This window comes from Miniopterus schreibersii (genome assembly GCF_964146895.1).
Source record: "Miniopterus schreibersii genome assembly, chromosome: 1".
Lineage (NCBI taxonomy): Eukaryota > Metazoa > Chordata > Mammalia > Chiroptera > Miniopteridae > Miniopterus > Miniopterus schreibersii.
The window spans coordinates 79,022,760-79,047,882 of NC_138101.1; the positions used below are offsets into that span (position 1 = coordinate 79,022,760).

At 40.5% G+C, this 25,123-nt stretch overlaps 1 protein-coding gene across 3 annotated transcripts in view; it reads left to right on the forward strand.

The window, feature by feature from the left end:
- Nucleotides 1–1,005: 1,005 nt before the first annotated feature.
- Nucleotides 1,006–25,123, forward strand: part of LOC308547121 (sperm-associated antigen 6) — a 52,423-nt gene continuing 28,305 nt past the window's right edge. The window contains exons 1-5 of one of the 3 annotated variants that reach the window (XM_081116888.1): nt 1,006–1,628; nt 1,711–1,806; nt 8,653–8,686; nt 12,152–12,318; nt 16,623–16,806. In XM_081116888.1, the coding sequence (XP_080973014.1) occupies nt 12,157–12,318; nt 16,623–16,806 (346 nt within the window). In that variant the 5' untranslated portion in view covers nt 1,006–1,628; nt 1,711–1,806; nt 8,653–8,686; nt 12,152–12,156. The remainder of the gene's footprint in view (nt 1,629–1,710; nt 1,807–8,652; nt 8,687–12,151; nt 12,319–16,622; nt 16,807–25,123) is intronic. The other 2 variants (XM_081116887.1, XM_081116889.1) reach the window with 2 other exon arrangements.

Below are 25,123 nucleotides of genomic sequence, written 5' to 3' on the forward strand. Positions count from 1 at the left end.
TATCTTTATTGATTGCAGAGAGGGGCAGAGGGAGAGAGAGAGAGAGAGAAACATCAATGATGAAAGAGTCGTCATTGATCGGCTGCCTCCTGCACGCCCCACACTGGGGATGGAGCCCACAACCCAGCGGCAACCTGGTCATGCCCTAGAATAGAACCGCGAACTCCTGAATCCTAGAGATCGATGCTCAACCGCTGAGCCACCCCGCTGGGCCATCCAATGAATTTTTGGTGTGTATCAGAGGTTGTCAACCAGTCAAGTACACAGAGTGTCTGTCTTCCCCCCAAAGGGAAGCCAATAGCAGTAGAGAGTCTGGGGACCCAACTCCAGCTCCGCCAGTGCCGCTCTGCCGGCTCCACCCAGAGTCCCAAACTTCACCAAAGCAGCTCCGCTCTCATCTGCTTACAGTGGGCTTCCGCATGTGGTTTCGATTAATAAGAGCATCCTTTAATTTTCCATTAAATGTTTGAAAACTATTGTGTATAATGCTCCCTAAAGTACATTACCTTAGGCCAAGAGAGAGGGAATTACCTGCCCAAGAGTTAAACAGCGCCAGCCCCTCGCCCACAGCGGGTCCACGCGCCCCGTTCCCCGCCCTCGATGGCGCCCGCTGGGAGGGAGCCCGCGCCCCGTTCGCTGTGGGCTCCCGGGCGGCTCCAACAGCCTCGCCTCCGGCGCGGGAGCCTGGGCCCCCGGCACGTCCATGGGAGCCCCGCCCGCCCCGCGCCCCTTGCGGTTGGCGCTGGCACCGCCGCCGGAGCTTGTCCACGCTTCTCCGTGCCACGGCGCGCGCCCGCGCCACCCCATTACCCCGATGGCGACTACTGGAGGACGCCTGGGCTCACTCGCCCCTTGCCTTTGGCACAGGCACCTAAGCTCCCAGCGCGTCCACGCGCGGCCCCCGCCCTCCCTGCTGCTGGCGCCGGTATACAGGCCGCAGCACAGCGGCTGGAGGCTCGCTCAGCCCGGCCTTCCCGGGGGGCGGGGCGCGGGGCGGCAGCAGCCAGGACGCGGGGGCGGCGCCCGTGCACCCGCTCCAGCGTCCGCCTAGCTGGCTCCCGGCGGCTTCGCTGGCCAAGTTCCTGGGCCACATTCACTTTGCGGGAGCTGCACCTGATGCTGCTGAGAGGCGGGCGCGCCCCCAACCCCGCCCGCTCCGCCGCGCAGAGGGAAAAGACTGGGGTGCAGCGCCGCTCCTGCGGTCCGAGGGCGGGCGAGAACAGGCCGCCGGGGGGGGGGGGAACACCCCAGGCGCGGACGCCCTACCCGGCGGGGCAGCGACACTCGACAGTCCTCTTCCCCTGCGGCGGCTCCGCGCATTCGGCAGGTGGGGGCGCCCCTGCAGGTGGAGCCCCCCTGGCTGGCCGGCTGTCTTCCGGGGCGCGGGACCCTGCGGCGGTGACGTCACTCACGGACTGACCGTTCACGCTGGAGGGCCGCCTCCCGGCCGGTTGCCCCGGAGGCACGAGTACACAGAGGAGACCGACTCCCGTCCGAGGTCGAGTCGCTGTCGCCGTCGCCGGGTCGGCTCCTCGGGCGCGCAGGCTGGGCGCGGGCGAGCCGGGTCGCCCCGAGCTGCGGTCGGCGCGGAGCCGCGGGCGCCATGAGTCAGAGGCAGGTGCTGCAAGGTAGGGGCGGGCCGGGCGCCCCCACGGCGGGCGGGGGAGCCGGGGGCTGCGGGGCGCCCGCCCACCGCGTCTCTCTCCGCAGTGTTCGAGCAGTACCAGAAAGCCCGAACCCAGTTCGTGCAGATGGTGGCAGAGCTGGCGACCAGACCCCAAAACATCGAGACCCTGCAGAACGCAGGTGAGCCCTCACCTGAACCCGCGTCGCCCCGCACCCCGGGACCCCGCCTTGCCCTGCGCCTGAGTCGTTAGTCACCCGGGTCCTCAGCCCTGCCGCCCCCGTCACCCGTATCCCGGGCCTGTCGCCCCCCTGTGCCCGGGGCGCTCCTGGCACCGAGTCCCCGGTTTCCTGCCTCAGCCTCGCCTCGCCCGGGCCTCCTACCCCACCCCTGTCCCCTGCTGGCCGAGTTTTGGGAAGGACAGGGACTGGAGGACAGTGTCCCTAAATCCCTCCAGTTCAGGGCGAAGGCTGTAGAGCATTCAGTCTCTCTCTTGTACATACTCACCCGAGGATATTTTTTCCATAGCTTTTCAGAGAAAGGGGGGGGGGGGCGAGAAGCATCGATGTGAGAGAGGCCGGAGGGATCTAGCCCGGACCCTTCAGGCCTCGGGCAGGACGCTCCAACCACTGAGCAAACTCTCTAGGGCGCATTCAGTCCCTTTAAGGGGCCTTTGGGGGTGAGGCTGAGGGGGTGAAGCTCACAGGTTGGTGTGAGGGGCCCACCATCCCTATTTCCATCTTGATGGCAACCAGGCATGTGTCAGGTTGAAAGTCAAAGCTGAAGGAATTGCCTGGAAGTCATTTTAGGTGAATGGGAATCTCCCCTAATCAGACCCGTTTTATCCTGGTGCCCAGAGACGTCACCCTGCCTTTGGTCCCCTTCGACTTCTTCACACCAAAGGAATTCCACGCCTTTGACACATTATTTCTTGTCTTGTATTAATGAAAGAGCCATGATATGCCTGAATATTTTCCAGGAGATCCAAAGCCGGTCAAGACCTAGCTTTGAGGAATCCTTATGGTGTTAGCATTTCACCCCTCAGCCCGAAATCATGCAGACTAGAGAGGGAGAGGAAGAGTGAGTGTGTGTGTGTGTGTGTGTGTGATTTGCTTTTATCTGTTAATAAAGAGATAAGCTAATGGTGGCTCCCTTCTCCCTTCCCTTCCCTCTCTTTAAGTATGGCTCCACCACAATCTGAATTCAAAGTAAGATAGCATTTTATCACCACTGCGTCATGAGAAACCTTCAATTTATAGGATATGATCTTTAAAAGTCATTTAAATTAACATGAAATTCAAGGAAAAGTAAGAACATATCAACAGGGCAAGAATGTTTAGACATAACATTTATTGTGGGGGGGTTTTGTTTGTTTTTTAGGGGAATTACTACTGCCTCTAGATAATTTTTATTTTATTTTTGTCACTGAGAGGGGTTTTGGTGTTTATTCCTTGTATATTTTTATTTGGGGTCAGGAGATGTATTTAGAATAGAGAAAGTGTATTTTGTAATCATTTTTAAAACTTGTTATTTAGGGATAATTGTAGGTTCACATGTAAGTTGTAAGAAATAATACAAGATGCCATATGCCTCAAAACTGTGGTATGATATAACAATCAGGCCGCTGACATTGATAATTCATTCATTTAATTCAGGTTTCCCTGGTATGATTTGTACTTATTTGTGTGTGTGTGTTTGTGTTATACAGTTTTATTCTGTGTGTATCCATCACCACCATAGTCAAGATAAAAAACTCATCACCACAAGGATGCCTCCTGTGCTGCCCCTTTATAACCACACCCACCTCCCTCTTGTCCCTAACCCTGGGCAACCACTAATCTGTTTTCCATTTTTTAAATTTTGTTCTTTCAAAATTGATAATCTTTTGTTCTGCAGTTGTTTCATGTGGATTAATTTACTTCTGTGTGCATGAGTGTGCTTTTATGCACGCTTGTATACTCCTCAAAGTACTCAGGACAGTGCTGGACACATAATGTTTCATATATACTGACTACTTAAAGTTTATTAGAGCATCTTACATTTTTAAAATGCACTTACTTTTTTCCCTCTAAGCCCTACTCAGTGCCCTTTGTGAATGGACACTTGCTATTTACAAATATTTAATTTTTGGACAATATACAGCTAAACTAAGACATTTTTAAAAGGGGAAGATGATTGACATTAAAAATTTGATACTGAACTATGGAAGTATAGGTAACACTTAAAATACAGAATATCATGTTTTAGTGTAAGAGTGACAGGTTTTCTCTTCCCACAAATGTACAATGTAGAATATAATCAGTCCAAACAGTTGGGCTAAGTGGTCACCAAAGTATAAGTGACTTAGATATGACATTTAATTTTTTATTTTTTATTTATTGATTTTTACAAAGAGAGGGAGAGAGAAACAATGCAAAAGAGAAACATCGATTTGTTGCCTTCCGTACATGCCCCAACCGGGGAACGAACCCGCCACCCAGGTATGTGCCCTGACCGGGTATTGAACCAGCAGCCTTTCGGTGCACAGGACGATGCTCAGCTGAGCCAGTCCAGCCGGTCTGTACCACAGCTTTTTTATCCACTCATCTGTTGATGGGTGCTCGGGCTGCTTCCTTATCTTGGCTATTGTAAATAACACTGCAGTGAATATACTCAAGTTAGTGTTTAAGGTTTCTTTAGATATATTCCCAGAAGTGGAACCACTGGGCCATAAGGCAGTTCCATTTTTAATTTTTTGAGGAACCTCCACACTGTTTTCCATAGTGGTTTCACCATTCTACATTCCCACCAACAGTGCATGAGGGCGCCCTTTTCTCCACACCCTCGCCAGCACTTGTTGTTTCTTGATTTACTGATGGCAGCCATTCTGACAGAGTGAGGTGGTATCTCATTGTGGTTTTGATTTGCATCTCTCTGATGATTAGTGATGTTGAGCATTTTTTCATATGCCTATTGGCCATCTGTATGTCTTTGGAGAAGTATTTATTCAGGTCTTCTGCGTACTTTTTAATTGGGTTGTTTTTCTGGTGTTGTCTGAGTTTTTTATACATTTTGGATATTAACCCCGTATCGGGTGTATCATTCAGTATGTTGGCTTTTGATTTTGTTGATGGTTTCCCTTGCTGTGCAAAAACTTTTTAGTTTAATATAACCCTTTGTTTGTTTTTCTTCTGTCTACTTTGCCCAAGAAGATATATCAGAAAAAATATTGCTAAAAGAAATGTGAGAGATTTTCTTCCAGAGTTTTATGCTTTCAGGTCTTACATTTAAGTCTTTAAACCATTTTGAGTTTATTCTTGTGTATGGTATAAGAAGGCGGTCTAGTTTAATTTTTTTGCATGTATCTGTCCAATTTTCCCACCACCATTTATTGAATAGACTGTCTTTACCCTATTGTATGGTTCTTGCCTCCTTTGTCATAGATTAATTGACTGTATAAGTGTGGATTTATTTTTGGACTCTCTACTGGGTTCCATTGATCGATGTGTCTATTTCTATGCCAGTACCATGCTGTTTTGATTACTATGGCTTTATAGTATAGTTTGATATCAGGTAGTGTGATACCACTTACTGTTGCTATTTGGGGTCTTTTGTTTCCATACGAATTTTTGGATTATTTGTTCTAGGTTTGTGAAATACCATTGGTATTTGGATAGGAATTGTGTTGAATCCTAACATATTTCTTGAATGAATTATTTATTCCATGGTAATTCTAAAGTATATGGTAGAAAGGCTCAATCATGGGGCTATAGAACCTTAAATATTTCTTTATCAGAATGGAAGGTATTGATTAATTAATGAGTCATGTGCAAGTCATAATAAAATGTTGATGAAAAATATGGTCAACATAGGGAATTGATTCCTTCAGGAACCGAGCACCTATGTTTATTTTGTCCCAACTCATGTTCCATTTTAGAAAATTGACCTCATTTTAATTCTCACAACAGTTTTATGAGGTAGTCCTAGAATTTGCCACCGTTTTACATATGGTACAACTAAGACACAGAGATGTTAAGTAACCTTGCTGAGCCCCACAGCTAGGAAGTGGCACACCCAGATTTGAACCCAATCAATTTACCTACAAATAAAGGCTTTTAATTACCTCACTCTGTTGTCTGTCAACATAGGCAGTCATGTAACAAGCAGGACAAGTGAGTCCTTTTATTTTTAAAGTATGAAGTTTATCTTATATTCTCACTGGACTCCAAACAGAATGCCTGAGTCAGGTAGTAACACTGACAGTCAAAGGTGAATTATTTGCTGTGTATGGGTTACTTGTGTGCAGAAATCACTCTTTTCAAAACTTGAATGGACTATAGTGGCTATTTCATAGTAAATGGTCATATAGAAAGTAGTTTTAGATAAAAATAAAACACTTACTGGAATTTACCTTTTTATTTTTTTTATTTAAAAAAATTTTTTTTTGGTTTTGTTTTAAACATATCTTTATTGATTTCAGAGAGAGGAAAGGAAGGGGAGAGAGAGATAGAAACATCAATGATGAGAGAAGCATTGATTGTCTGCCTAGCCCGCAATCCAGGCATGTGCCCTGACCGGGAATCGAACCCCGATCTCCTGGATCCTAGGTCAATGCTCAACTACTGAGCCACACCCGGCCGGGCGAATTTACCTTTTTAAAGCTTTACAAAATTTACAATAATAAATCTTTAACATGTTTTATAAGTTTATGAAAATTTTGAATAAAATTGGAAAGTAAAGAATATATAAGGTAGAAATCACTTCATTTTAAGTTGAAAAACACAAAGGCCATCAAAGGACACTACCAAGAGAGTAGAAAGACAGCTCACAGAATGGAAGAATATATTTGCAAAGTATATATCTGATAAGAGATTAATATCCAGAATATGAAGAGAACTCCTAATATTCAACAACAACAAAAACCCAAACAACCTGATTCAAAATGTCCAAAGAATTTGAATAGACATTTCCCCAAAGAAGTTACATAAGTGACCAATAAGCACATGAAAAGATGCTCAATATCACTAGTCATTAGGGAAATGCAAATCAAACCACAGTGAAATACCATGTTAAACCCATTCGGATGGCTATTATAAAAAAAACAACAAAAAATAAGTGTTGGTGAGAATGTGGAGAAATTGGATGATTCCTTAAAAATTTAACAATTACTGTTTAGCCCAACAATTCCACTTTAAAGTGTTTTTGTTGTTGTTTTTTGAGAGAGAGAGAGAGAGAGAGAGAGAGGAAAGTAGAGGGAGAGAGAAACATAAATATGAGAATGAAATATTGATCGGCTGCCTCCTGCATGTACCCCCGCAGGAATCAAGCCCACAACCCGGGCATGTGCCCTGACCAGGAATCAAATGGGCAACCTTTTGGTGCCCGGGATGACACCCAACCAAATGAGCCACACTGGCCAGAGCCTAACAATTCCACTTTAAGATATACACTAAAAAGAACTGAAATCTGGGACTCAAATGGATACATGTACAGCAGTGTTCACAGAAGCATTATTTACAATAGCCGAAAGGTGGAAACAACCTGAATGTCCATCAACAGACGGACAAACAAAATGTTGTATATACATACAATAGGATATTATTCATCTTACAAAGGTAATGAAATTCTGATACATGATACAATAGATGAACCTTGAAAACATGCTAATTTTGAAGTAAGCCAGACAAAATAGGACAATTACATGATTCCATTTATATGAGGTATCTACAGTAGACAAATTCAGAGAGACAAAGTGGAATAGAGGCCACCAGGGGTTGGGGGGGAGGGAGAAATAGGGAGATAGTGTTTAATTTGTATAGAGTATCTGTTAGCGATGATGGAAAGTTCTGGAAATGATAGTGGGTGATGGTTATACAATATTGTGACTGTACTTAATTCCTAAATATGGTTAAAATAATAAATTTTGTTATGTATATTTTACCACAATAAAAATGAATAAAATTGAAAAAAGTGAAAAACAAAACAAAGATAAGAAGTAACCAGGCCCGGCCAGGCATGGCTCAGTGGTTGAGCATCAACCTAGGATCCAGGATACTGCGGTTCGATTCCCAGTTAAGGCACATGCCCAGGTTGCAGGCTCTATCCCCAGTCAGGGGTGTGCAGGAGGCAGCTGATCAACGACTCTCTCATCATTGATGTTTCTCTCTCTCTCTCCCTCTCCCTTCCTCTCTCTGAAATCAATAAAGATATATATTTTTTTTTAAAAAAAGAAGTAACCAGGGCTACCGGAAATCATTGCTATGATTTAAATGGGCCCAAAGGCCCAGTTTACAGACACTTGTTTCTAAAGAAACAAAACTGAGATGTTAACTATCTTTATAAGCAGAAGATTGAGGTAATATGTATATAAATTATATATGTAATATGAGAATGAATGGGTAATTTTTTTGTCTTTGGAAATGTTTGACAATGATTCCCTTTTGAAATGTTTGGCATTCCCTTCCTAATTTATATATGCAGCAGGCATGCAAAATTAAAGTAGTTAGGCCTATGTTGTGTTGAAAGGAATTAGAGGAAAGAGCTGTGATTATTTTGAGGCTATTCTATAATCTCCTGCACTCGATTATTTGTTTCTTGGGAGTAGGAGCTGCCTTGACTCGTGTGTAGTTCTACTCCTTGCCACTTGGTAAACCCTGATCAGGCTCAGCAAGGCTGTTTTTGTTTTGGGCATAACTGGATTGCAGTGTAGGTATTGGTACAGCACTGGAACAAGCGAAATAGAAACGGAGCTCAAAGCTATAAAGTTGAAGGGGGATTGTAAAGATTTATCCTATAAGTTAAATTTCCAAAATAGTTTCACACTTTTTATCAGTTTGTATAGAGTAAACTAAATTGTTTTATAAATATTAGAGTGCATTATATGAATTATTTTTAACATTAGATATTAGATAGATCATGTTGGCTCCTTCAGTGGAGACCTCAATGAGGTCATTAGCTGCTCCCCAGAGACCTTGTATATCAGATAGTATAGCAACTACTCAGACTTCTGTAATTTATGGACTCTAAATTTTCATGCATTCCTCACCAAGGATCATTCACTATGGATTCCTAATGGACAGGCAGGTAAGGAAAAATTTCTTTTCATGTTATATCTACCTCTTTCCCCCTCTCCTCTCTCCTTTCCTCCCTATCTCTCCCCCCCTTGTCTTTTGCATCATTATCTGTATTTTTAGGACAAACTTGTAATTAAATAACAAAGTCTCCATGCTTAAACTGTGTAAGAGATAAAAATCATGTGCCTGGGGACTAATGATGATAAAGCACTAAGAGGCAATTTAAGGACTAGAAATTTGGGGCAGTATTTTCTCTTAATAAGAATGATATTATTCAAACAAAGATACTTAATTTTTTATTGAATTTATTGGGGTGATATTGGTTAATAAAATTATATAGGTTTCAAGTGTACAATTCTATAATACATCATCTGTATATTGTATTGTGTGTTCACCACCTAAAGTCTAATCTCCTTCCATCACCATTTATCACCCATTTACTCTCTTCTACCTGCCCCCACCCCCCAAACAAAGATGTTTTAAATGGAAACTTTAGCTTTTACTTGTACAGGTTCAGAGATTTAAAATTTTTAAAAATCCTCATTATGCTACTGTGTGGACTAAGGAATATAGGGAAACTATGATAGAACAAAAGTTTCCATGCCGAAGCCTAACTTGGATGTTGAATCAGGAGTAGAAGGGAAGGGATTATGTGTCATTTTATTGACGTTATTTTTCCTCAGCCAGATGGAGGAGAAAATACATAAAGTATTCCTTTGACAAGCGAAATACCTTTTGAGGGGTTAAATATTTTACTGCTAAAATTGCAAACCGAAATTTTCCAGAATTGGAGACTTTTGGTATATTAGCTAAATACTGTAACTAATAATAAACACATAACCAAGTTAAGACCTGTAGACCTACATAGATGAATTTCTCAAATTCTTAACATGAAAGTTCAAATGAGATTTTAATTTAAACTATCTAGGTTGGGTTGATTTTCCAATTATATTTCAAAAGACAATAAGCGGCTTCCTTCACATAAATTTATCAAGTGAGCAGAAAAAGGAAATAACAGAATCATCAGGAAGAAAATAACATGAGCCATAATTGTGATTCTCTTATTTTTCTCTTTTATTTTTTTAATTGTGATTCTTTTTAATTGTCTAAGCATACTTATACTTTATATTTTTCGACCTCATTAATGTATTTATTATGAAAATTTAAATATATGTTGACAAAGGTAGCTTTTGTTTTTTAAATGATGCATATTTATTATCAGAAATGTCAAGTTTATGTTCAACAAAGTGTGTAAAGCACTTGAATAGACATTTCAACAAAGAAGATGTACACATGGCCAATATGCAAGCGCATGAAAAGACATTGACCATCGTTAGTGCCAGGGAAACGAAAATCAAAACCACAGTGAGATACCACTTCACAGCTATTAGGATGCCTGTTATTTTAAAGCAACCCGGAAAGTAAGTGTTGGTGAGGATGTGGAGGAATCTGAACCCTTGCACTTTGCTGGTAGGAATGTAAAATGGTGCAGCTTCTATAGGAAACCGTTTAACAGTTTCTAGATGGTGGCGATGATTACACATTGTTGGAAATGTACACCAAAAATGGTTTAAGTGGTAATTTTTATGTCATGTGTATTTTACCACAATTAAGAAAAAAATGAAGTAATAAAGCAAACTACAAAGAAGAGATCAGCAAATTGTTTTAAACCCAACTTTCTAAGAAGGACCCATGTTAACACTTGGTAGTAATTCTAATACTTTATTCTGTGCTTTAAACTTTTCATTATGAGATATTTCAGAAAGTGTCTCTATGAAAAAAGTACAGATAATAATATAAGCAGCACTTATGAGCATAGGCATGTTGATTTGTCTAATAGGAGCTATGACCCGGGCATGAGCAGGAGTGCTTTGTGCCTGCAAAGTTAACCAGCTGGTACTGGATTTAAACTTGCAACTGTGGCCTTGTATAAGATGGCCTAACCAAGCCACCTTAGACATAAAAATGATCACTAAGTGAAATGGGAAACTATGAAAAGCCACAGGTCACATCATTAAATGTATCTGAGATAAGCATCAGTATGTTCTGTTTATGTTACTTGGTAGTACTATTTATCTTACTTTAGTCTAATCCTAAATGTCATTGTAAATGTTTTCCTTTTATTCTATTTCAAATGTTTCTGGATATAACATTATAAAAGAATATTGGTAGTATATGCTCTTATAGATCACTGGAATGTGTTTGTATAGAAAAGATGTAATAACATCAATTGAATAGCCTGCTGTAAATTACATAAAGTTTAGAAAGTCAAGGGGCATTTTGTTCCAGTTTGAACTCCATCATTACCTTTCTTGTAACCTTAGACTAAAACATCGTCATAAAACATAAATAGCTGTTGACCATTTTACATATTTTCTAGTAAGACAAAGTTAATATAAAGAGTTGGAATAGCCAATAAAGTGACCAAAATGCAATTATTATTTGTCTCCCTTTCCCTACCTCAATTTTAATACATATTATTTATTTAGCAATTATAAATAAAGAATGTCAGAATTTCTAACCTTGCTCCACCATTTATTAGTTGTGTGACAATTTTTTTAACCTTTCTCAGCCTCTATTTCCTCATCTGTAAAATATACATCACAGTAGGGCCTACATCATAAGTTTGTTATGAGAGGTCAGTGGATTTTAAAAAAGGGGACATCTGTAATACTTTCAACAATAAAGAGAGGGGGGAAAAAGAAAACAAATATTTAAAACAATGCATGCATACAAGTGCTCCACAAATATAAGCTACTTTTATTGTTGTGAGGATGATGAACCTACTCTGTATTCAATCCTAAAGTGAATATTATGAGACCTGATAATACAATATACTTTCTTGTATCAAAGAATTTATTTATTTGGATATAATGTCAGAAATATGTGAGATCCTAGCCAAACGGCCCTCCTGCTCCCTGGCCCTGAGATAGATCCTGATAAAATTTCTGTAATAAACTCCAAGTTCATTTGGAATCAGAGTAAAGACCCAACAGTTGGAATCAGAGGGGAAAAAAAAACAAAAAAAAAACAAATGAAAGACTTCATTGAGACAAAAGGATCTGAACGGAGCCCTGAAAGGTAGAATTTGCAAAGGCTGGGGACTAGGGGTAGGGGAGGGGGAATCAGCCCCACCCCCCTTCTGTGCTAGGCACTATACTTTGTGCTTCACAACCTCTCTTTGCATTGGTCCTGTCTGGTCACATAGCTAGTATTTGCCAATCAGGGATTTTAACTCCTCTCTAACCCCAGAACAGTTTGTATTTCCCCACTATGCTGCTTCTTTGATAACTACAGGTTGTATTATTCTGTGTCCAATTATATGCTTCTAAGTATCCCGTTCATTTTTAGTGGCTAATTTTTATTTCTTTATTATTTTTCCCCCTTAATTTTCTTATTTGTATATATACTGAACTGTATGTTTGCTTTTTAATTTAAATTTTGCTGATTTGTGTTCTTTCATAATTTAACTCAGGTGTAATGTCTTTGCTGAGGCCTCTCCTTCTGGATGTGGTCCCAACTATTCAACAGACTGCTGCTTTGGCTCTTGGGAGGCTGGCTAATTATAATGATGACCTGGCAGAAGCAGTTGTCAAGGGCGACATTCTTCCACAGCTTGTTTATTCATTGGCAGAACAGAATGTAAGAATTTTTAAAAAGTTATGTTTTTGACTTAAAAAGTTGATAGTTTGGGTACATTTGCGAGCTTGTAGGCATTAGAATTATTAAGATGTTAATACAGCCCTGGCTGGTGGTTCAGTGGTTAGAGCTTGGCCTGTGCACCAAATGGTCAAGGGTTATACTCCTGGTCAAGGGCTAGTACCTCAGATGCAAGTTCGCTCCCCCCACCCCCCAGCCGGGGCCTGTGTAGGAGGCAGCCAGTCGATGTGTCATCGATGTTTCTCTCTCTCTCCCCCTCCCTCCCTCCCTTTCTTCTACTCTCTCTGAAAAGCAATGGAAAAAATATCTTCAGGTAAGGATTAAAAAAAAAAAAGATGTTAATATACATTCAGTTCTCTGAACTGAACATAATCTCTTTAGGGCATTCTACTTCGGGGTTGATATGCAGCTTTTTCCCATTATTAATATAAAGAGAAAACATTTTAAAATGTAATGGAATTATACATAAAGCAGTATTTCTGTGTATGGGAGTATTAAATTTATAGGATCAGTCTTACGTGTATAAAGCCTTAGGCAAACAAAAAGTTGTGTACAGAAATCTTTATATACAGGTGAAATTTGGTTAATGGTAACTGTAAGAAATTGCTTTAAAGCAAGGAAGAGAGAAGCATCCAAAAGGAAGGAGAATGCGTTTAATAGAAGGTTTGGTAAAGCATTTACCAAGTATGCAAGCATGTCAGGCCTTTTAAGGGTCACCTAGGAGTGCCCTAATTTCCCCCCTTCTATCTGGTTCCGCTCTGTGTTCCTGTACAGCGCCACCTAACAGTTGTTAAGGAAGAACCTTCCTATAGGTAGGGTCTTGGACTTTTCATTCTATTCTGCTAGTTTATCATAATCTAGGAATATATCTTTTTTGACATATCTTTAATATTACATTCCTGTTTGTGTAACCAAAGGACAAACAATCCAATTAAAAATGGTCAAAGGGCCCAGGCCCGCATGGCTGAGTTGGTTGAGTGTCATCCCATGCACCAGAAGGTTGCTGGTTCAATTCCCAGTCAGGGCACATGCCTGGGTTGCAGGCTTCGTCCCCAGTGGGGGGGGGGGGTGCAGGAGGCAGTCCATCTCCCTTCCTCTCTCAAATCAATAAAAACAAAATTTTAAAAAATGGGCAAAGGACTTGCATAGACATTTATTCAAAGAAGATGTACACATGGCCAACAAATATGAAAAGTGCTCAACAGCATTTAGTCCTTAGGAAATGCAAATCAAAACCACAACGAGAGCCCATGACCCACTAGGATGGCCATAATAAAACAGGAAAACACAAGTGTTAGTGAAGATGGGGAGAAATTAGACCCCGCATACACTGCTGGTAGGTGCATAAAATGGTGCAGCTGCTTGGAACAGTTTGGCAATTCCTCAGTAAGTTAAACATAATTACCGTATGACCCAGCAATTCTACTCAATAGTTATATTTCCAAAATAATTGAAAATGAGTGTTCAAACAAAACTTATACGCAAATATTCATAGCAGCAATATTCAACAGCCAAAAGAATGACTGGATAGCCCAGCCGGGCGTGGCTCAGCGGTTGAGCATCGGCCTAGGATCCAGGCGATCGGGGTTCGACTCCTGGTCAGGGCACATGCCCCGGTTGCGGGCTGCAGCAGATCAGTGACTCTCTCATCATTGATGTTTCTATCTCTCTCTCTCTCCCTCTCCCTTCCTCTCTCTGAAATCAATAAAGATATATTTAAAAAAAAAAAAAAGGAATGACTGGATAAACAAAAGGTGAGGTACCCATGCAGTGGCATATTATCAGTCATGAAAAAGATGAAGTACCAATATATGCTGCAACATGGAGGAACCTTAAAAAGATTATGCTGAGAGAAAGAAGCCAGACACAAGGGCTACATATTATATGATTCCGTTTATATGAACTGTTCGGACAATGCAGATCCACAGAGACAGAAGCAGACCAGTGGCTGCCCAGGGCTCGGGGAGGGAGGAGCGACTGCTTAACACACGGGGCTCTTGTTGGGGTGATAAAAATGTTCTGGAACTGGAAAGGTGGTTGCACCACATCGTGAATGCACTAAATGCCACGGAATCGTATACTTTAAAATGGTAAAAATGGTAAATTTTATGTTACGTGTATTTTACCAGAATTTTAAAAAGTAAACACAAATCCTAATTGTTGACAAATTTGCCTTATTTTTATAAATTGGAGAGCCATTTACTAATCACTGTTTTACCCCTCAAGGAGTCACAGAAATTTTATTTTTCTTGTAGGTATTCCTTCTGTCATATAAACTGTTAGACTTTCTTCTTCCTGGACTTTGAACTCCTTCCTTTGAGGGCAGAGTGTGTATTTTGTATCCCACATGGAAGGTTCTTAATAGAAGTTTTCTAAGTGGAATGATGTCCATCAGTTGAAAAGAGACAAAAATGTATTAGGGCAGAAAAGTGATGAGAAATTGAGAATGTGAAGCATTATTCACAGGCTTCTGTTTCCTTCACCTGCCAGTCATTTCTCGCAGGAGATTTAATTTTTCTTTACCAGGTACAAAGTCCTCTGGTTTTGCTTTTGCTTTTTTTTTTTCTTCAAGGAAATTCCTTTGGTGAGAAATGGGAGAGGATTTTGGGAAAGCAGAAATTAGGAGAAAGGGGGATGAGATCAGAAAGTGTGGGTTATAGGCTCTGGAGTTAGTAGTGACAATTAATACCCAAAAAACTATCTGAGAATTTGAAAATTCTACAATATAAAAAGTCAAATTAGCTTAAGGTAATGAAAAGAAATATATTACCATTATTTTTCCACAATTATAAGAAAATAATCTGTGAAGCACTGGCCAGTGTGACTTAGTTGGTTGAGTGTCATCCTGTGCGCTGAAAGGTCTCCGGTTTGATTCCCAGTCAGGGCACATACCCAGGTTGCGGGTTTGATCCCTGGTCAGGGCGTGTGTGGGAGGCGACCATTGTCTCTCTCTCTCTCTCTCTCTCTCTCTCTCTCTCTCTCTCTCACTCACTCTCACTTTCACTCTCACTCTTACTCTTTCTCTCTAAAGTCAATAAAAACATATTTTTAAAAAAAAGAAAATCTGTGGAAAGCTACTTTAAAACTCTATTCTAATTTTTACTATAAATTAGTAGGTATTTGGTTTCTGACATATAAAATTAGACTTTACAACAAATATTTTAATATCTACATGTTACCTTTAAGAAACTAAAATATATAAAATCAAAACATCATTACTAAATGGCATATTTCTTACATCATCAGTATATACCAGGTTTTGAGATATAATGTTAAAAATATACTTGTATTTTCTCTCGTAAATTTTTTTGTACCTTAATATTTTAGCCTAAGTAAATAGAATGCATTCAAAACAGATGCTATGACACCCAGTCACTTTAGACTGTTTAGGAACAATCTAAAATAGGGGATTACCTGGGTTCTGTTAATAAAAGGAAGATTTAGGAGACTATTACTGTGTCATTATGTGAACCATAAAACCACACTATTATAGCTAATACTTCCTAAGCATTTAATTTTCTTAGCTATATGAAGAAAATGATGTTTTAGTTTTATTTTATTTCTTAATCTGACAACATTTATATGTAGAAAATATTATAAATATGAAGCATTCACATAATGTTAAGTCATTTCCATTTACCTTTTTTAAAAAATAATTTCTAAAAAGGAATAAATAACATGTCCCATTGTTTGGCTAGTTTATGTACCAGGAAAAGTTTTAAAATGTATCATGAATGTTTTGCCTTTACGTTGATTCAATGATTGATAACTGTACCTCGAAACATGGCTGTTATTTCAGGATAACTTAGCACACCAGAAAGATTAGCTGAGGTCATGAAAGGCCTACCAGGCTTAGAGACTGAGGGCAAGTAAAGGAAACAAATTTGTGAGTTGACAGTTTAGTTGCACATGCAAACAATCCAAGAGTTCCCATGGGTCAAACAAAGACCTTTAGTGTAATGCAGATACATAGAAATCTCGTTAAATAAAATAATGAATTTGTAGGAAATACAATTTGCAGGAAATATTTTATTTTATAAATGCATGTTGTAGAATAAAACACTTGAAATGTAATATAAGACACTGTTTTCGTTTAGCTACTAAACGAAAGCAATGGGGGAACATAAAAAAATCAAAATAACGTTGCAGGATGTTTTTCTTTCATATTTAAAAGCTGTTCAGTTTTATTATATTAATGTTATTTTTACGTTAGTTTTGGTCTATTTTAGCTTTTCGTTATATAAGTGCTCAACTCACTTTGAGTTTTATCTATTTTATCCTTGAAGCGTTTCTACAAGAAAGCAGCTGCCTTTGTGTTACGGGCAGTTGCTAAACATTCCCCTCAACTAGCTCAGGCCATAGTTGATTGTGGAGCGCTGGACACGCTGGTGATATGCTTGGAGGATTTTGACCCTGGAGTCAAAGAGGCTGCAGCCTGGGCACTTGGATATATTGCAAGACATAATGCAGGTAATGGAGCATATTTTAAAAAGGATTACTAAAGTTTATATCTAGTATTAGATAAATCTGGCTTTGCGTAGTAAAGCATAGGTGAGGTTTTGATGATGTTTTTATACATTATGGAAGATAAGCTCTGAATGGTGCTCAAGTTGTTTGGATTGCAAATTCATTAAAAAATCTGCATATTCCAGTCTTTATTGTAGATGGAAAGAGAAAGGGTGGGAGGGAGCGGGGCTGAGGCAAATGAGATTAATTCTCAAAGACCTTGGTAAATTGGTTCAGTTAAGAAATCATTTTAGCTTGTCACCCCTCAGGGTACATTGAGTCTTCAGTTTCACTCCTGACATAGGGTATTATTCCGAATCAGCCAGGGGCCGTATCATGTAAGTGAGTAACATTAAAAAGATATGCACATAACTTTCTAGAACATGCTTGTATTCAGCCCATATTGGGCAGGAAGGAGAAAGAGAAGGGTCACCTCTTACAGACGGACAGCTCAGGGCCTGGGCCTCTCGCGGGAAGGCTGTGCTGACACCTGATCAGGAAAATACAGAGGGAACAAACTCGCCCGCCTCTTTACAGAAGTCGATAAATAATGTAAACAAGTAACACTAGAAGAATACGCAGTTTAACACACATGTAGAAATGATCAACTTTGCTAGTAATCAAGAACTGCGTATGAAAATATCCGTGCAAATAGCTTTTCCCACCTATGGTTCCCTGGGGGTAAAAAAGAATGAAGCAGGAGCACAGCCAAGTGGGTGAGAGCGCTGTGGCACTGGGCAGGGCCCGAGTGCGAGCCCAGGTCCTACCGCTTAGCTGCCATGCTACACTGGATGTGGCTTGTAAGCTTTCTGAACCTTTACTTCCTTATCTACAAAAAGAGGGCAACTGCTTCAGAGTTATTCAGAGATTTGCTGTGAGGATGGCAGACATGGGAAGCACTGAGACCAGCGCTTGGCGCACGGTCAATATTCCGTAAATGAAAGGAGGTGGTATTAATACCGGAGGGTGGACAGGACTCGATAGTGTTTATGCCCATGGGTGGAGGCGCCACAAATTGTCTAAACTTGTGGGAAAGTGTTTGGTAAAACTAAGTCACAAAAGAGTTTATGGTTACTCTAATGATCAACTTTGCTAGTAATTCACCCTGAGGAAAGAATTCCACAGAAAGAAAAGCGATATTCATGCAAATGTTATTGTAGCATTATTTGTAATATAAAAAAAAACACCCAAATGTTTGGCAGAAATTTAAGAAGGCAATTGTGAATACTACATGGTAACATGGAAAAGTGATTATAATGTAAGAAAGGACAAAACTGTATATTAAATTTATAATAATATAAAAGTAAGTTTTTTTATGTGGACATAAATTACAGAGATATACATATTTGTGTCACTAGGGTGATAGAATTAGGATATTTTTCTTTATTTTCCAGATTTTTAGTGTTTACATATGTATAAAATCATAGCTACCATTTACTGAGTAATTACTATGTCCCTGGCTCTGTACAGTATGCTTCAGGTACATTGCCTCATTTTGATTTTGCTGCCTTGCGGGTAGGTATTACCCTCCTTATTAAACAGATGAAGAAAGTGGAACTTAGAGAGGATTCCTGAAGTTATGTTAAAGGTAGAACTGGAATTAGAGTCTAAATCTGTCTGAATCTAAAGCCCATGTTAGCCTTGTGCCATATGGCCTCACTAAATACTTCTTGAAAGAGTTTTGAAGAAGAAATTCAAAACAGAAACAGTAAGTTCTCCCATGGTTATGTTTAATTTGGTTCTTAAAGTGGTGGCACTATTAGAGACAAAAAAGAAATTAAATGATATAAAAGTAAATTGAGAAAGAACACTATTGTCATACTAAGAATGATGCAGAATTAGTATATTAAATTATTTCCTTAATATCTGGATTTTGGTTTTCCAGATAGGTTCACCTTAGGACTATTGCTCTATATGTGTTGATTGAGAAAACAAAGATAGTGTTTTAAACCAGAAGCTGGTTATCAGGGGGAAACTACATGGCTATATTTAATATATATATTTTTAATGTCAGAGGACTTAATAGCAAACATATTATAACATCAGTATTTCAAAGGGTGGTGCAAAGAGCTTTGAGGGACAACTGTACAGATACATTCTCAGGCCGGTACTGATAGATAACCTTTCCATACCTCCCTTTTGTTGAATTTGAGGCTGATAGTTCATAGGTAGGGTCTATAGTCCCTAAATTGGGTTTGTCTTAGGGATTCCATTCTAATTTTTTGCTATAATCTGGCTCCCACATGGTTGTCCTCCTGTAATTTCAATATTTCATGGTACTTAAAGGCCTGGGCCTCAGAAGCTCCCAGAGGACCTTTACTGCATATAATTCTCTGAAGGAAAGGGAATTGATATGTAGAAAGCAATAAAAGAAGTCATCATTCACATCCTGAATATCAATGAAAATAGAGGATTTACCTCCAAATAACCTGATTTCTTTCTCGACAATTTCCTAAAAATGGAATATATTGAGATTAAGGGGAGGACAGTCATTCAATGTTTACTTCTTAGTATTAGTGGTGAAATGTTTGATTAGACTGATTAAGAAATATAAACCTCAAATAGAGATGCAAAAGAAATAAAGTGTATCTTTAAGGGCACTAGAAGGAAAAGATTTTGTGTATAGGAAATAAAAATAAAGTAAGCACACAATTAGTAGAGGAGAGAAACCAATTTGCTGACTTTTCCTTATTTAAAAAATACCATTTCTAAAGGTTACTTCTATGTATAGATTTTAAAGTTTTTTATAGATAACCAAAGAGAACAGGGGGTTAACAACCAGAAACGGCATGCGTGCTTTTTTCAATTCCGTACAAATTGTGTCATTAAATTTCTATGATTGAACCACCAGTTGTTGAATACACTGATGAAAGTGTCTCTTACTTTGAGGATGTTATTTCGTTAATTTTGTGCTGCTCCTTAAAAAGGCTGAGGTAGAATTCTTCTCATACTGGTTGTCTCTCTCCTTCCTTCTTGCCACACTTTCCCACTCTGCAGAATGATCCTAATCCGTGTAAACGCTCTCACTGTTTCTAAAGATCAGTCTTGCTTTGGAGATCCAAGCAGCAAGGCGAGGACCCTGGCGGGCTGGAAGTGTGAGGGGGAGGCAGAGGAACCAGGGGCTGTGGAGCCACAGGCTTCCCCTGGGAGGGCCCCCTCCCCGCCCCAGGCAGCCTGCTCGCCTCGCCCGCCTGCAGGACAGTCCCATTGACGCCCAGCTCTTCCAGGGAACCGTGTCAGGAGTGGCAGCCGCCGGAGGACTTGGTGACAGGAGGGCAGTAGTCTGGCTGCAAGTGCGAGGAAGGAGGAGCCATGTAAGTGGTTTTTGCAGGAACAGTCTTCCACGTTTGGGCTCAGAAATAAGTTTTAGGTGCTTGTTTTGGGAGCATTAGCTGAACATGCTGTCCCTGATGAACTTGGCCTCTTATAAGTGTTGGCTGTTCTCAAGCCTGGCAACAGGAATGCGTGTGATTAGGTGTTCTAAAGCGTTTCAGTTACCGAGGTAATTGTCATCTTAGATGAGGAAACTGAAGTAGAGAGGTTAAAGGGTTTATTCTGGTCAGACAGCAGTTTATGGTGGAGCCGCCTGGCAGTTACTCGAAACCCTTCAGAGAGCCTTGGTCTTCACGCGAGGAAGGACCGTGTCCGAGCTCATCGCCCCTCCTGCCGCCTCCTCCCTCTGTTTGAAGGCCACGCCCGGTGCCTCTGCTCTCAGCCCCGGTGGCTGGTTTCCACATGTGACTATTCTTCCTCCCACAGACCCGACTGATGTCCTTAGGACCTAAATCAAGTGAGGCGTTTCCGTTCAGCTCAGGAGCAGTTAGGAGGGGAGATTGCAGCTGCCAAAGCTGAGCAGCGCTTCCAGGAAATGGCTGGTTTGGATGCTACGGACACTTACTAGAGTGTATCCAGGTTACTAAATCAATAATGTAAGGAAAGAATCCATACAGAGCGGGCCAGCCTGATTCCTTTCTCTCTTATACAGAATGGTGAAATGATTAAAGGGGAAAACAATTTTAAAATTCAGATTTTTTGCAAGCATTGTATTCTTATCATCCACTCATACCACCTATATGTGAATACCAGTATCCTAAATTGTATGGAACGGACTTAGGAAGCAGTAAGTAAAAACCCACATTACAAACAAATACCTGAGTTAACTGGGGCCTTTGTAGTGTATGTCTTAGAGTAAGTGAGGGTGGACAGGAGAAGTGTGTGTCTACTCGTTTTACTTTTCATCCAGTCCCAGATATTCCACCCCTTTGCTTTCTCCTGCCTCCTTCATCTATCAAAGTCACTGAGACCTATAACTTTATATATAAGACTAGCAGTTTCTTTATCACCATCACCATTATAATCACCAAAAAAAGCATCTGAGACACTGAACCCTCTAACCCACACAATACTTCCTCTCCCTGAGGGCACCTAACATTCTTATAGTCTGAGGCTTTGTTTCCTGTTTAGTGCAAATACCTATGCAAGAAACATCACCAAATGTGTGTGCTGAGTGTGCATAAAGAGAAGGGTGTTTGTATCCTAGGGGTTTCATAAATTAGATTAGGACAAAATTATTACTCGAACTAGGTTTATTTTCCAGTCACTAGTATATAAATCCTCCTAAGATCTTTTAGATATTGAGGGAAAACATACTTTTGAGTTTCATTTACATTTTATTTACATTTGAATTTCTAGAACTACATTAGGCATAGTGTACTTGACTGAAATTTGAAAGTGCTTCTGTTGGGGGTGGAATTGTTAGACCTGTGGGGTCAGAGCAGATGTGGGTTCAGCAACCTCGGTACTTGAACTCTGGCTAGGAAAGAATTCAGAGCCAAGACTCAAACTATAAGAGAACATTTATTTGGAAAATCACAGAGATAGAAAAAGTAATTTGTAGATGAAATGGGCTGAGGAAATAAGTTACAGAGGCAAAGGAAGGGCCCTTGAGCTTAGAAGTGAGGAAGGTAAAAGTGATGTGCCTGGGGTAGGGGCTGGGACGGGAAGGAGGAGGGGAAGGCGCTGGTGTGCTCCTGGGAGGGAGAGCGCACTGGGTCCTCTATCCTAAAGGCTTTAAGGGTGGAGATTTTTAGGGGAGTTCCTAGGGGCAAACTCAGTAGACTATTCAGCAGCTTTCTAAGTGTCCTCTCAGGGTCTTGGTCTTCCTTCCTTTCTACTGTCTCTCAAAATCAATGGAAAAAATATCCTCAGGTGAGGATTAACAAACAAAAAAAGAGTGAAATATCTCATTAAAATGTTAAAGTATTAATTACATGTTGAAATTATAATATTTTGTATATATTATGTTAAATTATGTATATTATTAAAATTAATTTCACCTATTTATTTTTACTTTTTAAATGTGGCCACTAGAAAATTTTAAATTATATATGTGGTCCACGTTCCTATTGGACAGCACTGAGTTAGAATTACTGTGGCTTGTGCTTTGTGGTTATTTGTTAAAAGGCAAATATGGTAGTAATGCCATGGGCTAAAAAAGTCATACTTGATATTCATGCTTATTAATCAGTGTAACTTAACCACATTTTTAAAAATACATTTTTATTGATTTTAGAGAGACAGGAAGGGAGAGGGAGAGAGAAACATCGATGAGAAAGAAATATCAGCATTGATCGGCTGCCTCCTGCACGCCTCCTGCTGGGGATTGAGCCCAAAACCCAGGCAGGTGCTCTACCAGGAATGGAACCGGTGACTTTCTGGTGCATGGGTTGATGCGCAACCACTGAGTCACACTGGCTGGACTCAGCCATATTTTTTAACTCACTGTAATATGCGGTAAGTTAAAGACTTTGGAACTAAAAACACCATTTAGGGAGAAGTAAATGATGATTCAGCGTCTCAATTGATGTAGGGGCTGAAATGAACTTTATAAGGTAAATGGCCAAACTGCCAGCCTCACACATCGTCGATGGGGACATATACTGATAATCCCCTTTGGGAACAATATTGCAGTGCATGTTAGGTTGACCTATATGAAATTACCTATATTCGACTGGTTTTGACTTTAAAAAAACAAACACAGCAGTCTCATGTGGTTTAATCTAAAACTATCAAGAACCTCAAAACTGTCAACATTCTTCCCCTCAGTAAGTTCGCCTCTGAGCCTCTATCCTAAGTAAATATATATGTATATGTACACACACACACACACACACACACACACACACACACGAGGACACTCTGCCAGCCTTGAAAAGGTTGATGTGGCCAGCAAGAAACTGAGCTTCCCAACAACTACATGAGAGCTTGGGAGCAGGTTCTCCCCAAGTTGTGCCTTCAAATGACTGCAACCCCAGCTGATAGTGTGAAGGCAGCTTCATGAGAAATTCTGAGCCAAGACCATCTAGCAAGGCTGCTCCTGGATTCCTGACCTGCAGGAAATGTGAGATAGTAAGTGATGATGTTTCAAGTTGCTGAGATTGGGTCATTTGTTATGTAGCAATGGGTAACTAATACATAATCTTTTTTTTTTTTTTTTAAGTATATCTTTATTGATTTCAGAGAGAGGAAGGGAGAGGGAGAGAGAGATAGAAACATCAATGATGAGAGAGTCATTGATCGGCTGCCTCCTGCACACCCCCGACTGGGGATCGAGCCCGCAACCCAGGCATGTGCCCTGACCGGGAATCGAACCCCGATCGCCTGGATCCTAGGTCAACGCTCAACCACTGAGCCACGGCCGGCCAGGCTAATACATAATCTTAATGCACAAAGAGATTCACCATACTGTACTTTATAATGGCAAAAACCAAAGCCAAACCAAACCAATGTCCTAGAGGATGGGAATCGCTAAGTAAATTTATGACATATTTACTTGGAATATTATGCAGTTGTTAAAAATTTTGGGCTGGCTTCATTCTCAGGAATGAAAGTGGACAGTAGAAACCCACATATAGCTTCAAGGAACTTCTCAAAAGGAGTCACACTAACAACTGCTAACTAAGACCACTTTTATAAAAATACCATCCAGTGTCTCATTTCTGTCTCCCTTTCCTGTTTCCTCTTTCCTTTGTGTGTTCTTGTAGAGAATTCCACCAGAGCACCAGGAGCCGTTTACTATCTAGCCTCCTCCGTGACCTGAGCTCCTTGAAGTCAGGGACTTATCTAAACTAGGCTGGAGCAAAGTGTGAATGCCAGTGAAGTCTGAATACTAAATATGCATTTTCCATTTAAGGTTTTTTTAAGCATAATGCAAAATTTTAGGTAAGGTGGCTCAGTTGGTTGGAGTGTTGTCCCATACACCAAAGGGTTGCAGGTTCGATTCCCAGTCAAGGTACATACCTAGGTTATGGGTTCCATCCCCAGTGGGGGCAAGTACAGGAGGCTATTGATCGATGTTTCTCTCTCACATTGATATTTCTCTCTCTCTCTCTCTCAAATCAATAGAAACATATCCTTGGATGAGGATTTTTTTTAAAAAGTATTATTTTTATAGCTGTTATTCTTGGACACACAAGTAATCAACATGCATATTCAAAAGATGATTATTTCTGACAAGTAAAATGGTTAAGACAAATTTATTCCTTTATCTAAACATTAGTATTAATATATATAAAAGTAGGCCGTTTAGTCGTAGACCTCATTTTGAAAGTGTTTTTATATGCGCAAAAATGCACCTTTTCATTTTGTAAAAAGTTTTTTTTTAAGCTTGATTTTTTGGGGGGGCCTGGGAGAGAGAGGAAGGGAGATGGAGGGAGAGAAAGAAATATCGATGTGAGAGAGAAACATGATCCACCGAGACTGAACCTGAACCCTGGGCATGTGCCCTGACCAGGAATGGAGCCTGTGACCTTCCATGCATGGGTCAGTGCTCAACCAACTGAGCCACACTGGCCAAGGCTTTAAAAAGTCTTTTAAAAATACTATAAGATAAATGAAATTTAATATTTGACATATTAGCACAAGATTCATGTTAATGTTTACTCATGTAAATAGTACAAAATACTGCCTAATTAGTGTGTTTGACAAATTTTTGGTACTTTTTCTTGTTACTGTAAACCATGCATAAAATGCTTGTCTATTGAGAAGTGCAGAATTGTCAGAGCTTAAACAGCTGACATCTGCTTACTCTCCTAAAAAAAAAATCCATTTCCGCCTAATCTACCTAAATGTGTTCATGTAAATGGAGGTCCATCTATTGACCTGTATTCTTTTCAGCTCAGGATTGGTCCACATGGTTTATGAAACCAGGAGGGCTGATTTGAAATGCAGATGTCGAGACACTGAAGTACACCCTCCCCTTTTTTCTTCGCTGTATCTGTCA